General features: G+C 47.6%; 1 protein-coding gene across 2 annotated transcripts in view; it reads right to left on the minus strand.

The window, feature by feature from the left end:
• The window catches only part of KIAA0430 (KIAA0430 ortholog), a 39,853-nt gene that overhangs the window by 4,927 nt on the left and 19,798 nt on the right, over positions 1-15,128 (minus strand). For both annotated transcript variants that reach the window (XM_010839890.1, XM_010839889.1), the window contains exons 14-25: positions 14,148-14,384; positions 13,898-14,017; positions 12,818-12,996; positions 11,178-11,398; positions 10,324-10,466; positions 10,024-10,157; positions 8,726-8,928; positions 8,005-8,232; positions 4,514-4,744; positions 2,398-2,610; positions 1,388-1,448; positions 1,177-1,302 (exon numbers count right to left, since the gene is read on the minus strand). In XM_010839890.1, coding sequence (XP_010838192.1) covers positions 1,177-1,302; positions 1,388-1,448; positions 2,398-2,610; positions 4,514-4,744; positions 8,005-8,232; positions 8,726-8,928; positions 10,024-10,157; positions 10,324-10,466; positions 11,178-11,398; positions 12,818-12,996; positions 13,898-14,017; positions 14,148-14,384 — 2,096 coding nt within the window. The remainder of the gene's footprint in view (positions 1-1,176; positions 1,303-1,387; positions 1,449-2,397; positions 2,611-4,513; positions 4,745-8,004; positions 8,233-8,725; positions 8,929-10,023; positions 10,158-10,323; positions 10,467-11,177; positions 11,399-12,817; positions 12,997-13,897; positions 14,018-14,147; positions 14,385-15,128) is intronic.

Consider the following 15,128-nt stretch of genomic DNA (forward strand, 5'->3'; position numbering starts at 1 on the left):
GGAAAAAAAAAACAACCCACTAACAGAAAGGTCTGAGTCCTCTCTCTAGTAAGTGAAAATGCTGCTGCCAGGATCGCCCGATTTGTGTTATGAACAGCAAAGGACAATTTAAAAACCCATAGCAAATCCTTGAAGGGAGCACATGTCAGGATTAGAGGGCTCGGGTCCCAGTTCTGTCGCTGCCTCGCTGCGTGCTCTCAGGTAAGCTATTGCTTCTGGAATTTCAGTTCATTAGGATGGAGGTGACTGCTGAAGGCTGTGCTGACGGCCTGAGAGGACGAGCTACATCCAGGTGCTTTGTAGACCTGTAAAATGCTGCAGAGCCGATCACCCAATCAACACAGCACAGCAGCGCCTGTAACTACTTAAAACGACTTGCCCTAAGATAAAATGGCAATGGGCGCAGAAGTCAGGTGAGCTGCTCCCCGTCTTGTACACGGAGAGGGCCACATGAAGTCGGGGTGCCTTGCCGGCGCTCTTCAGTTGCACCAGTGCATTCCTGTCAACTCTTTCCCAGGGAAGTCCTGCAATCAAGACTCCCCGACACACCTTCAGTCAGGGGTCGGGCTCCACAGCCCCCTTCCCCGCCAGCCCTTGACCACAGCTTTCAGTGCCCTTGCCCTGGCCACTCTTGGCAAGAACCATGGGAAGTCAGTTTAGAGGAATCCCCTCACCCCCGATATCTCATCAAGCTCATCATCCCACCCCACCCCCAACCTTTGAGGTCTAAGAACCCTCTCAGGTCGGCCGGAATCCCCCGAGCCAGACATCTTCTCTTGAAGAGTTTTCAGTCACTGACGCCCTGGCTCTGCTCCTTGCCTGCAGAGCTAAGCTCCATCTCCCTTTCAGAGGGCAGCAGAGTTGATCCCACTGCAACTGTCTTCAAGTATTTTAACAAGTGTCAGAACCGCTTTTCTTTAACATCTGAACAGGGCTGCCATACTGTTGTAACAGGGGCTACCAACACCCTTCAAGAACCTTAACTGGTCAACCATCAAATGCAGACCAGTTTTTTCTCTGTTATTAACCAAACGCCAGACTCCTTTGGAAAATGTACCAACACCTCCCTTTAAAGAATGAAGATGACCCTGCTGTCGTCCTTTCCCCTGACCCACTCTGACTCCACCCCAAGCCGTGTCCTGGCAACGTCACCAGCCTTGGTTTTCCCTCTCTCACCGTCGCCACCCACTCCGAGTCTGAGCTCCGAGGCCGGGGGAGACTCGGGCACCTCCAGGATGCGCTCGGGAGCTGAGGGCTGGGTCTCGTGACTGGCAGGGGAAGGACCGAGTGAATTCATGCGACCTGGAGGACAGAAAACACCCGTCAGAGGGGGAGCAGGTGACAGACCTGGGGCTTGTGAAGGGGGGCAGGGATGGGGTGTACTTACTTTTCATGTCATTTTTTAACACTACAATTCTCTTATGACCATGTCCTTTTATCCAGACCACCTGCACACAAGACATATTACTGGTTATGAAGTGGAAAAGGAGGAGAAATAAACCCTAAAATTATACGTCTGGTAACATACTTAAACATACTAGGATTTAAAAGTAAATCAATGCCACAGAAAATTTTTCGACACTTTGTTTTAAAACAACAGAGGATGGAGACACACGCCCTTTATAAAAAGCTGTGTAGTCTTAGAAATCATGAGACTTGGTTTCACTCCTTAAGGTTCTTAAAGACATCACCTCCCAAATACCAGCTCTGGTATATAAATGAAGTTAGTTCTCATGTGGGAGCTCTCACCAGCTTTTCCAGACACTATGTTCACCTTAAAAAGAATGAATGGCTCCCTCATGCCTCTCAAGCTAAAGCTCACTAAACCTAAAACAAAGACCCCTACCTAATCGTGCTGCCGCCGCCTCTGCCAAGAAAGGAGCAGCAGTGGCCCGGGGCTCCCAGCACTCCCCTCACACGCTGCTGTCACCAAGCCCCTCACCTCGGCTCTCCAGCTGTCCCAGCCTCGTGTCCTTTCCCACTTCAAATGCCAGGCTCCTTCCTCTCCTGGTTCTCTCCACTCCTCCACGGACAGCACCCCTAGGCTCCTCTGCTCTCCCCACAGAGTCCCCGCCCCCGGAACCGAGTGGTGAGGCACCCATTCCCCACCCCCCACTTCTGACTGCCCTGCGCCTGCTCACAGTGCCCGCCCCGCCCCTCTTCATCACGTGGTTAATCAGCTTCTGCACGTCCTGAGGACTCTGCTCTGGGATCCCCATGCCTGGTCCTCCTCTGATGAATGTAGCAAAGGTTTGCAGAATGAAGAAGAAACGCTAAAATCATTCTTTTTCTTTTTTGGCCAACAGTATGTATGTTTTGAAAGGACTGGTTCAAAATGCCTGCCTTTTCATTCTGTCCAACAGAGGCTACCCTTCAAGAAACTCAGAAAACGCCTACCTGCGGGATGGCTCCCAACAGCTCCTCCACACTACTGAAGCCATATGTCTTGGGCTGCAGTGTTTCTCCCACATACTTGCTATAGGCCATGGAAAATTCATGAAGGAAAAGCTGCTGGTAGTGGTAAGTATGAAGCAAAGACCGAACGTTCTTGGCAAACAAATACAGACTTGTTAGCTTCACACACTCCTCTGTCTTGTCATTAGTAAAAACCTGGTCCAGGAGAAAACAGCAGTATTAGAAACTTCCAGAGTGAAAGGTCCTGCCTCCTGGGAGAGTGGGTCTCTGAGAGTGAAGACAGACGCCAAGTGAAATTTGAAAACGGGTCATAAGCCAGGGATTCAAGGACGTCCTCCAAGAGAGGACTACAGCCTTGAGCAACTCTAATTCTGTCTGCAGGTCTCCGGCAGTAGACGTCTGAAGAAATGGTGTGTCAGAAAGCAAGGAAACCGGTAAACTCAGTGAAAGGAGGCAGTGAAGAGGAGAGCTGGCCCGCAGGTGAACAGCGTGGCAGCTGTGGGGACTGAGGCCACCGACCCTCATCTCCCCAGGGACACTGGGACGCGGGCGACGACTTCAGTGTCCTTTCAACAACAAAAGCACAAAACTCTTCTGTCCTCAAGAAAGTAAATAAATCTCTTTACATAAGCCTTTAACATGTCCTCCCTGGAGATCCCTGAGATAAGGGATCTTTCCTAGCCTTAGCTGGCCACGGGACGCCTTTTGTCCTGAAATATTGTACAACTAGTGTTCATGTACTAGTTCATGCTTGTTCTGATGGGTGTGCTCAGTGTCCAACTCTTCTGTGACCCCTTGGACCGTGGCCCGCCAGGCTCCTCTGTCCACGGAATTCTGCAGGCAAGAGCGGGTTGCCATTTCCTACTCTAGGGATCTTCCTGACCCAGGAATTGAACCCACCTCTCTTGCCCTTCCTGAACGAGCAGGCTGATTCTTTACCATGAGCACCACCCAGGAAACCTAGGTGTCCTTTCCAGATGGAAAACTCACCAGAGGTGGGTTTACAGCCATGGGGGCTGAGGAGAGGGACACCCAGAGCAGGCGGAGTTCTTGTTAAACTGACCTAACAGAAACCTTGCAGAAGGCAGGCGAGGATGACCAAACAACAATGGGAGGAAGTCCTCTCCCAACTGGGCTAGCGGGCCCATCAAGGAAGAATACCAAGGACAAGGTATGGTCTAGAAAGTGGTCAAGGGAGTTGATTAATGTTTGCCCGAGGAGACAGCTTTTAAATTATTTAATTATCAATCATGTGGCTATACGGTAACAATCATTTTCTTACATTGCTGATTTAGTTAATATCCTAGCTAGAATCAATTTCTTTGGGGGGACTACATTAGGTTTCTGGTATTAAAGTTACTTCAGGTTCATAACAGAAGTGGTGTGCTTCCTTTTTTTTTTTTTTCCAGGTGACCTAGAAGAGGTTTTTAAAAAGTGGGAGTTATTTATTCTTTAGGTGAGCTGAAACTCAGTTCTTAACCCATCTAGTTCTGGCGGCTTTGGGGTTTTGGGGGCTTTTTTTGGCCATACGGTGGGGCATGCAAGGATCATACTTTTCCTGACCACACCCCCTGTAGTGGAAGCTCAGAGCCCTAACCACTGGACTGCCGGGGAAGTCCCCCTGGTGCCTTTTGTCAGTAGTAAAATTTCAGTGATCTTCAGTCTAAAAAATTAGTGTTAATTGGTCTAAGTTTTAACTTCTTAAAAATCTGGAGTAAATTTGATCTTTTTACTGGGATCTTACTTATCTCTCCTAGGAAATAAGTGACCACCTGGTGACCATCCAGTCAACCTTCCTTTCTGACCTGCATCTGACTGGTAAGTGACTTGAAGCCATCACATAAGCCACCTAATTCAGAAAGTGGTGGCAGCACCAGCATCCAGCCCAGCAGAAGAAAAAGGCACCTCAGTCCAAGGAGCCAGAGGCCGGGGCTCTCGTCCCGGCTTGTCACTTGCTTGGGCAGGGTGCCTGCCCCTGCCAAGGCCTCTGCTCATCTGTAAAACGACCAACCAGCCTAATCTGGACCATTCTGTGATCGAGAGATACCCGAGAGAGTGACTTTCATTACGGTAGTTCCAGAATCATTACCATTCATACCTCAACTAAGTAAGGCAGACTCTTCAGAAGTTCGGTCAAGGTCATGAACCCATATTCACAGGGGTTGAGAGGAGTGCTGTGTGTGCTTTCATAGTGTCTCTTGAGCTCGTCGACAGAAAGGTGGGTGGTTCCCTCCCAAGACATCAACAACACCAGCAGCTGGGCAGTGAGAGCACGCAGAGACTTGCGGTTGATCAGCTGAATCTGTTTGCCAGATTCCATATCAGCAACCTGGGGGAAACAAGAATGCACCCTCTCAGGACTCAAGAGATGGCCTGAGTCACACCCTGTTCATCTAGTTTCACACTGGCAAGTGAGACCATCAGAGGTAGATCCGTTTTTCTGCAAAACTGAAGTACAGTGAATGGGTTTGCTGCAAGTTCTCAGGGACCCCAGACCAACACTATGGAGCAACTGCAGAACTTTTCTCTCCTGCCCTGCTGATCAGAAACACCCGTGGACACCACCACTCCTCCAGGAAGAGACCAGCCCGCTGATGTTCATTGGCACAGGTTATGGACTAAGGGTTGGTGTTCTCAGGGAGCAGGGGGTGGTGAGGCTGCAGTGACCCTCCACAGAGCTGCTCTGCACTCGACTCGCGCCCAAGGGTATGTCCCAGGGACCGGACACAGGAGGTGACAGAAGGCCTTCTCTGCCCAAAGGCAAGCAGCATTCCTCTAGTCCATCAGGAATGAAAACACAGCTGGTGCCGTCACGTCTGACTGTACGTCTACTTCACAATTTTTTTTTTCAGATTCTCAAGGAGATAAAGGGTTTAACTGGTTCACTGCAGAGGGAGGGAAACCTTGTGAGAGAGAAATAGGTTATCATTTGGGGACCAAACAGCACGTGAAGAAATAGGCATTTGGTGACTGAGACCTGCAGGCCTTGGTCAGGGGCGAGTCTGTGACGTGAGTCATGCCTGGAGTGTAAACAGGCAGAGCTCCAGGACGCACACTGCTCAGGCACGGGCAGGTGAACCACTGCCCACCCTGCTGGCTGTTTTCCCCTTTAGCTGATTTCCAGCCAGCACCATGGTCAAGATCAGGGGCACTGGTCCCTCAGAGGCAGCACATGGGGGCAGCACTTAACGAGCCAGTCCAATACCAGTGGGTCTCTGGTGCCGACGCCCACCCGGAGATGGGACAGGAGGCTGGTGGGTGGACTCTGACTCCACTACTGCGGTTATGGATTCAGATTCAGAACTGCAGATTGCCTCCGCAGACCCGGGGTTTAATCAATCAACAGACCCAAGTCCAGGGGACTCTGAGGCATCTTCTTAGATTATCTGCCCAGATCATTATTAAAGATTCCTGACCTAGGGTACACCCTGGAATCACCTAGTGAGCTTATCAACTATGCCGAGGCTCAAAACATACCTGGCTTCATTCTCTAAGAATCACAGAGGCCTCGGCATTCCTCAGAAGTCCCCAGGAGACCGCCGAGTACAGCCAGGGCGGCACTGGAGCTGCTGCTTCACTACTCTGCCCAACGCCCCAGCTGCTGGCCCTCCTTCATCATGGTTGGTGGTCATGGCTTAGGGTCTTCGGTCCACTGAAGACCACCACTGCCATCATCCTGAGCAAACGAACACTCGGGGGCCTGTCTCATACCAGGGCTTTCAGTTTCTCCATGTTCTCATCTCTAAAGACATACTCTTCTACTCTGTTCCACTCCAGACCCCAACCCAGGCCACACTGGAGACCTTATCACTGCCCACTTCCAGAATCACTCATTCAACCACCCCGCCCACCACACACACAGGCATCCTGCATCCAAAGGCAGGGAGGCTGGAGCCGACACCAGGGTGGGAGACAGGAAGGCAATGTGAATGCTGCACTCTGACGCTTCTTCAGCTCTGCCAGCACAGACTCCTATTTCATCCTGGTTCAGGAGCCCTCACCTTGCTTCACTTTGCTCTTTTATCCATCCTGGCACTGATGGGCCATTGCCTCATTAACATTCTTGTCAGTACTCTACAATCCTTTGTCCCTAGGCCTTTTCGTTGAGCCCCTCTGGCAAGAGCCCACCTTGAACCTTCTCTCCCTCTCTCAGCGGCTGCACTCACCTTGCACGTTAACAGATAACAGCTCTCAGAAGGGAACTCCCTCCTTGGCCTGGTGACACACACCAAACTCACCCACATCTGCAGCTGCCCCACCCCTCTTCCCTTCTGTCAAAATACTAACCTCAGACCTATGCCTCCCTCCACGGAATGCCAACACCCACAATTCCTGCCTCCTCGGGACCCTCACCCCCTCACCCCTTCTCCCCTAAGTCCGTCTTTCTCAGGCAGCTCCTCCGTGGCAGCTCTCAAACACGCCAAGCCTCCCAGACTGGAAAGAAGACCGGCCCCTGAGTTCTCATTGGCTTTCTCAATACCGTGGTCTCGCGCTCTTCTCCTTCACAGGCAAACACGCCAAAAAGCTGCCAGTTACCTGCTGCTGATTTTGTGCCTCCTCACTGCTCAGCCCGCTCCACGTGGCTTCCGTCTCATGCCACCCTGACGCCGCCACTGCTTCGGCTGGCGGCACGTCAACCTGCCTGCACTCAGGCTGGCCCCAAGCTCGCGGGAGTCCTGCCGCACCCACCCTCTCTTGGGAGAGGTGCTGCCAGCCGCCCCTCCTCCTTGGCCTTGGCCATGCCCCCCTCCAGGGTCCTTTCTGTTCTCAGCTGCTGCCTCCCTGCCTCCCATGAAGGGTCTTCCTTCTCTAACTACCCAGAACAGAAACAGACTCCTCCCACAGCCGTGACTGGGGCGGCCACCACTCCCCACGTTTTCCTTCCATTTCTTCCTCCCTGCAGTGAGTTTTCTTGGTTCTGTAACAGGGGCAGCCTGCAAACCATCCGGCTGCTCTGCCCAGGGCTGGAGGGTTGACGCAGTGCAGGCCGGGGAGGAAGAGGCAGCCACCCTCTCCAATTCAGCCTCACCAGCACCCAAGGCAACTCTGAGCCCCAGACTGCTCCTAAATCTACTCCGTAAGTTCAGAAGGAAGTGCTATAGAACATCAAGTAACATACATTGGAAAGCAAAACTATACTCCCAATAAAAATTAAAAAGAAAAAAAAAAGCCTATCAGGGAGATGGATCTTAAAAAAAAAAAAGAACCTGGAAAGGAGAAGAGAGCTGTAATTTCAGTCTCCCCAAAACTCTGTAGACAAAGATCTGTGTAGAAGGATCCAACTTCAGGTCAGCAGGACCGAGACATCTGAGAATAAACACCCTGGGATAAACAGGGGACTGCGTCGGTTCACAGATGTTACTTTGGGGAGGCTGCTAATAGACCCACAAAGGCAATCCCCAAAATCTCACCCGCCAAACCCAAGTCATCTCTTATGACCCAATAAGGTATTAACGACACAGAACGTGTTGCACAACAGTAGTAAGCAGCGCAAGGTGTAAATACTGAAACACTAAATCATATGCAACTATCCCAATGAGGATTATACCACCACAAACCTCACTCTGTGAAAGAAAATAATCCTGTTACCTTTACGACATGGCAGAGTTTCTGTGTTAAAGCTGAAACTGAACTGACATCGTAGTCCTGGAGACGAAATGTGTAACCAAAAGTCTTAGCATATTCCTTAAGCAGATCTGTCATCATAAGGCAGTTATCTTTTTGGGACCGAAGGAGTTTAACGAACTGGGCAGCTAGAGCTTTGAATCGTTCAACCTCTGTCAAAGTGAGGATCTTCTCTTCTCCACATTCCAATACCTTGGAAAACACAGGAGGAGGAAACAAAGAATGTTCATGGGATAAACTGGCAAGAAAATATATACAATCAAGAACTAAGAAGCACTTCTGTCCAGTTTCAGTTTTGCAAGGTTAGAAAGTTCTGGAAATTGGTTGCACATGAGGATATCTAACACTGCTGAACTGTACACTTAAAAACAGGCAGACAGGTAATGTCTGTTTTATCACTCACAAAACATTTTTAAGCACTGTGCAGGTCAAAAATGGTTGCTAGCAGGGACTTCCTCAGTAGTCCAGAGGTTAAGACACCACACTTTCCAAGCAGGGAATGTGAGTGTGATCCCTGGCTGGGGAACCAAGATCCCACACGCTGCACGTCACAGCCAAAACAAGTGTGCATGCTCAGTTGTGCAAATTTTCATCCTATTTTATAACTCCCACTTCCAAGGCAAAAAGGCCTAGATTTTCCTTTATTCTCCCCATATTGTTCTGAAAAATAGAATTCTTCACTTACTTGTAAAATATCAGGTATGGCTTCAAAAAGTTCAAGTAGTTTGGTAAAACCATAGTATGCAAGTTTGCACTGCCGGCCAAAGTGGTGATGGTAAGAGGGGATAAATTTATTAAAGGGCATCCGGAAATGGGGTTGATGCCGCAGCAAATCCACAACATCTTTGGAGAACTGTTTTGTCCTTTCTATTTCATCCTGAGTACGTTCTTAAAAAACAAAACAAAGCAAAAAACCCATAAACCACAATTATCTTTGACCCATTTATATTCTCATCATTAGTGTAGTTAGTCCTATGCACTAGACTATAAGAGATACCATCTTTGCCTTCCAAACACAACCTAAAACACTCTCTTCTCTCTTTCCAAATGGCTTTCAAATTTGATCTAGGGCAGAACAGCAGGAAGCCATGATACACACACGCACACATACACACCTATGTGATTTCATTTCACAAGCTAGAAATAATCTCTCTAGCCCCTCCGCTTCCCCATACCCACTCCATATATATGAACATGACACACACACATATATCTGTACTTTTGTAATCTAGAAATCATTTTATTAAATCGCACTTCTGGATATTCACGTGCTTTGTTTATTCAGCTGCTCTTCAGTTAAAATTGCTAGCAGCAACAGGTACCAAAAGTTTAACAAAAATACAGGGGAGAAACATTTAGATGTATGTTTCTGTTAAATTTTAAATGAGGATTCTAGAAATACTGACCATAGTCATTTTAGCTTTGAAACACTATGACTTCATGGACTTCAGTGTCCTTCAAGAGCACAGTTTTAGAATGTTCCACAGATCAACATGTGTGGAAGAACATGACTGTACATAGATTTAATTTTTATTAGTTTCCATTTCAGACCTCAGCTGGAACTAGCAAAACGTGAAAGATGAAACATTCATTTGTGTCTTTTTTCCTTCTCAGGTGTGCAGAGGAAAACATCTTAAAAGAGTGAAAAATCAGACAAGCAACAGCCAGGCAGCTGACTCAGGTGGGTAATTACAGCAGAAGCAGCCACAGACAGGCTAAAGGAGACATTTTTAAAAAGTGCTGGTTATGCTTCCCTTTTCCCTTAGAGTGAATTCGGAAAAAACAGCCTGCTTTTCTTCTCAACAAGCGCCTTCCCCTACTCTGAAGCAGCTAGGATCCACCGGCTGGGGGTGCAGAGTTCACGCTGCACTTTCCATGGCATCTCCAGGAACCACAACGGGGGGTGAGCGCATCCCTGTGCCCCCCCTGCCACAGTAACCACTGGGCCAGACAACCTCCTTCCAGCAACGGTAAGGCACGTACCTCTTCTGGGGATACAAATCATTGCTTCGCTATCTTGTTGGGACAAGCAGATGGTGGTGTCTGGGATCTCTGATATGATATCAATCAACTCACAAACACCATATTCAGTGACATCCCAGTCCTTTGAGAAACACCTAGGTTTTAATCATGGAGATGGGTGAAGAATGAGAAGCAGTACTTGCCAAAATCACTTTTTAAGTTTTTCCCAAAGAATGCTGAATGGAAAACTTAGATTATTATTCTTAAATTCAGAAGAACAAGTGTCTTAAAATATTTGTTTTTATTTTTTTCTCAACTCACCAATGGTAAGCCTGTGCGAATTCTTTCACAATGACTTGTTTGCTGGCTTGGGATTTGAGAAGTTTCAGTAGATCCTGAGTAAAGCGCTTCACCTGGGCTCTGTGGGTAAGGGTCAGCAGACGTTTGGAGCCCATTCCAAGAATCTGCAAACCAGACGCTTGGGTTATTTACACTCCTAAGACCTTGGCAGAGCCTGACTCTCTTTTTGATAGCTCGTGCTCTCTCTCCTGTTACCGCCCTCAGGGTACAAATCCTTCTGTATGATATCTGCACTTCGAAACACAGGTAGATAAACGAAGTGTGGCTGTCAGAATGAACAACTGCTCACGTGCCTGGGATCCCTTTTTTTCCCTTGCATACTCTTTCCTGAAGTCACATGTTATCAGCCTGGGCAACTGATTTTGTCTCTAAAAGACAGCTCAAATTCTGCGGCCATGTTTACAAGTGGGAAGCGATTATCACACTGTAGGTTAATAGGCAAAGACTCCTTAGCAAGCACTGTCAGGTTCCAGTCCAGTAACTGGTCTTGAACTCCTTCATGAGAAAGGAAGCCCGTGTTACAGCAGTTCCTATGGAAGAGTTAGAGAGGACTGTGCTGGGAGGAAGGAGGGCAGTCTACAGAGGTGAGAAAGAAAGTACTCCTCAGTGCACTTAAGAGTTCCTTTTAGTTGGAAGCTCACAGCTTTCTGAACAACTGAGAAGACACACACATGTACAAAGAAGTTTTTACGGGATCCTCTGCTCTGACTTCTGAGGAATTAAGTCACCAGCTACCCTGTTTCTTTGGCAAAGAGAGTCAAAGCCACGGAGGGACATTTCCACTGTTAAACAAATGAACTCTCAGCTCTCCTTACCTGCAACACATGAGGCACTGCTTCTAACAATTCGATCAGCTTGGAATAGCCATAGTCCGATACCCGGCACTGCTTTGCAAAATGATGGTGGTAAGAGGGGATGAAGTTACTAATCGGTATGACACAGGATGGTTGGTTCTTCAATAGATCGATCACTTCTCTACTGAACTGGATCAGCTGGGGGTTACCCACAGGACTTTTAGAACGCAGAAGCCAAGGGTCTAATACATATTTGGAGAGAAAACAGGAACATGCAAAAGACATAAAGTATGACTGCAGCAGCAGAAAGAGAAATAACTAACCTCGCGCTCCCTGTGTGAACTCAATAATGACAAATGCACAAGACCAAACAGCCGTGTCAGTGCCCCGCTGCTGTACTCAGGTCCTATACAACCCACAGGATAACCCAACTTCTTTACAGACTGGCGAATGCTTTCCCACTGCTTCTGGAAGTCAAGTCGCCAAAGTGAAGCATGCTTCAATGCAGTGAGAACTTAAAAGAGAGAAGAGTAGTATGGCGAAGGCCAACACAACACTGTGAAGCAATTCTCCTTCAATTAAAAATAAATTTAGCTTCGGAGAAAAAAATCGGGATTCCAAATAAATTAGTTTCAGTTAAAAAAAAAAAAAGGGAAGAGTAGATATAGAGGAAGTTTAAAGCTTAAATGGTTGTATGTCAAAGAACCATTTGTGATGTCCTCACTAACATACTTTTCTGTAGAAACAAAGTTATAAATGGTAGTTATGCAGGTAGCCCACAAGAGCCTAATTAACCCAGAGAGGAGCTTGCAAATGTTGCCCAGATAACCATGGAAAGCAATGATGCAGAACTAGCATGAGATAAAACTAAGAAACAGGTTTTCGAATTTATCTTGAATGTTCATATAATTAAGACACTGATTATTTTATTTACGAAAGTATAAATAATCAGATGGAAGCCCTTATAAGGGACTAGTGGGCTAATGACACAGGAGAACGGAGAAAGGAAACAGCACAACACGGGGACCTGGAGGGTGTCCGCCTGAGGGGCAAGGCTGGGAGAGGCTCCAGTACAAAAGCTCCCTCGTTTTCCTGACCTTTCTTCCTACAGGGAAGGGGCAGGGGAAGGTGGGAGCTGACGAGGAGGAAGTTTTGGGGGCCAAGGTAACAGTGCTGTTCTCAGGTAACAGGATCAGACACCTGCAGCTCAGGGGTCGCTGAAGCCCAGAATCTCATGTATCTCCCAGATCAAAGGTCCTGGTCCCTGACACTTAAAGAGTTAAATCTATTTTTGCATTGATCAAAGTCAAAAGCATCGATTAGAATAAATTGCTGGGGTAAATATTCAGAGAAAATTCCTTCAAAGATCTGAAACGATTTTTAAAAGGCAAGCCAAACAAGCTTTACAAAGTTAGATAACTAGAGAAGATTTGTAACTGTGGAAGCTGGGTTTAAGAAAAAGTTTTTTAAAAAATAATTTATGCTGGTACTTTCCAAAGTCTAGTTCTGCCAAACCGTCAGCACTCTGGAGTTTTTAAAAGACCAAAGGAGACAACCATGCTGCTTTATGAGGGGCAAACATTGCTGCTATTTGAGAGAAAGGCCAGCAGCCTGTACTGCAGTAGACCGTGGCTTCAAAGGACCAAATACCTGAAACTTACCTGTGTTTGGAGGCGGGGGCTTGTTGTGAATCCACTTAACTACTTTGACGCCATTCTGTGCGGTGGCGATGTTCACACCTGGCACGCAGGTGATGAGGTGCTCCAAGGGGACGCCCCCGCCTCGGTTTTCCTGCACTATTTCCAGTTCGCCAAACTCTGCAGCATAACAATCTGGAAAACTGAAGTGGGGCAGGGGAAAAGGTTAATTAAAATAATGAAAAAACAGAGCACCTGGCAAACAGACGGCTGCTCTTAACACATCCATTAATAAGTAATTTCTGCTAAGATGCCCATGGTCTGGCTTTGAAAGTTCAAATGAAGTCCTAGAGAAGTGATCACTGTCTCTCTTTGGTACCAAAAATGGTACCAAAAATTCCATTAAGTTTTCTAGCGAAAGCAAAAGTGAAGTCGCTCAGTCGTGTCCGACTCTTTGCAACCCCGTGGACTGTAGCCCACCAGGCTCCTCTGTCCATGGGATTCTCCAGGCAAGAATACTGGAGTGGGTTGCCATTTCCTTCTCCAGGGGATCTTCCCAACCCAGGGATCGAACCCGGGTCTCCTGCATTGCAGGCAGACACTTTACCCTCTGAGCCACCAGGCAGACGGGGTTAAAAGTAAGGTAACCAGGTTCCAAGTTCAAGCTCCTCTGAACATATTGGTTCAGTGACTTTACAGCAACTTGCTACCATGTTGGCCCCTCTCTTAAGCTTACCACGTGGCCCATGATGTGGTTAAACAGACTAATGAAGGATACTTTTCTCCCTTAAATGTTGAAATCTACAACTATTTGGGACTGTGCACTCTCACAGTACTTGTGCACAGCACTTCCAACCAGCTCTTCTCTGTGGAGAAGAATCTGCCCCAGGCATGCTGATGTTTCTAAAATTCAGCACAAACATGAAATGTTCTTGTTGAAATATTAAGTGAATGAATCCCATGTTAGATACACTTTGACTACAAGTGGTAGCTAAAAACACCAGGCTGAAGCCTGGTACAGTGCGTGATCGGGAGAGGCCCAGGCAGAGGGCAGACTTTCTAGAAAGGGGAGAACGAAGGCATTGCAATGGCTTTGACAGTCACCTTAATAAAGGCACGGTGCCCTCGTGTGTCTGCAGAAGACTATGGACCTGGGGCGCAAACGTCTTCAGAGAGAGAATCACAAAAGGAATCTTGTAAGAGTCTGGATCGAATTCATGTTCACTGCGGAAAAGAGAACAGAAACAGAGAGCTGACATTTCTCAGTGGTCTAAGATGTTCCCAAGGTAACTCTAACAGATGTGCCACGACCTTTTACAGAATGATTGTTTCTCAAAGGAAATGGGTAACATACCTGAAATCCTTGTTGGGACAGTGCTGCCTGCAGACAGGCTCGTGATATTCTAACTCTTCAAATATGATTGGGCTGCAGTTTGTTGAGGAGCCGTCGTGAGACTGGGAAGATCCCAAGGGGCTCTGGCGGGCCTGACTGCTGGGTAAGAGACACACCAGCCTGCCATTTCCTTGTTCACGGATTGCAACCGTGTCTGTTAGTTTATACAGATCTGACACATTCAACCTGTGTCCAAACCTAGAAACAAGGAAAAACAGAGAGAGATGCTGACTTAAAGAGAATATTTTTCTTCAGTTGTAGAGAAATGCCTGACCTGTTTAGATAAAGCTCTGTAACCAAGAATGGATCCCTGTCTCTTTGAAAAGTAAAACTGGGGTAATTCTACTATAAATTCATTCACCATCAAACCAATAACACTCAGCACTCCTTGCAATCATCCCGGGCCCGCTGCCCATTACAGTGATTATATGTATTATTTGGTACATGCCCTCTGACCCCACAGTCTCTGTAAATGCCTCACCGAAATTTCTGAGATGGAAAACTATCTGCTGTAACCCCTGTCAACTTGGCCTCTGCTTCAGTTCCAAATCCCTATTACCTCTCACCATCTCTGCTCCCCTCCCTCAGAGGTATTCCCCTTTCCAGCTATTCCTCACGTCCACTATGCTTCAGTCTCCTGATCTACACTAGACTGGACTCCCCAGTCACCACTCTAGACTTGTGCCTTTCATACCTGGAACACAGAGGCGCAGGATCTGAAGGCAGACAGACTGAGTTCAAATCCTGATTCTACCTGCAAGACCTTAGTCAAGTTATACAACCAACCTACACCTCAGTTTGCCCGTCTGTAAAACGGGGTGACAATCCCTGCATCATGAAGTGGATATGGGGATGCCACACGGTATATGCGCAGAGAGCTCAGCACACAGCAAGTGCTTGTTCAGTGTCATCCGCTCTAATGGCCTCCTCCCAGTGCCCTGT

The sequence above is a fragment of the Bison bison genome, unplaced genomic scaffold (assembly GCF_000754665.1).
Source record: "Bison bison bison isolate TAMUID 2011002044 unplaced genomic scaffold, Bison_UMD1.0 scf7180017864135, whole genome shotgun sequence".
In the NCBI taxonomy this organism is placed as follows: domain Eukaryota; kingdom Metazoa; phylum Chordata; class Mammalia; order Artiodactyla; family Bovidae; genus Bison; species Bison bison.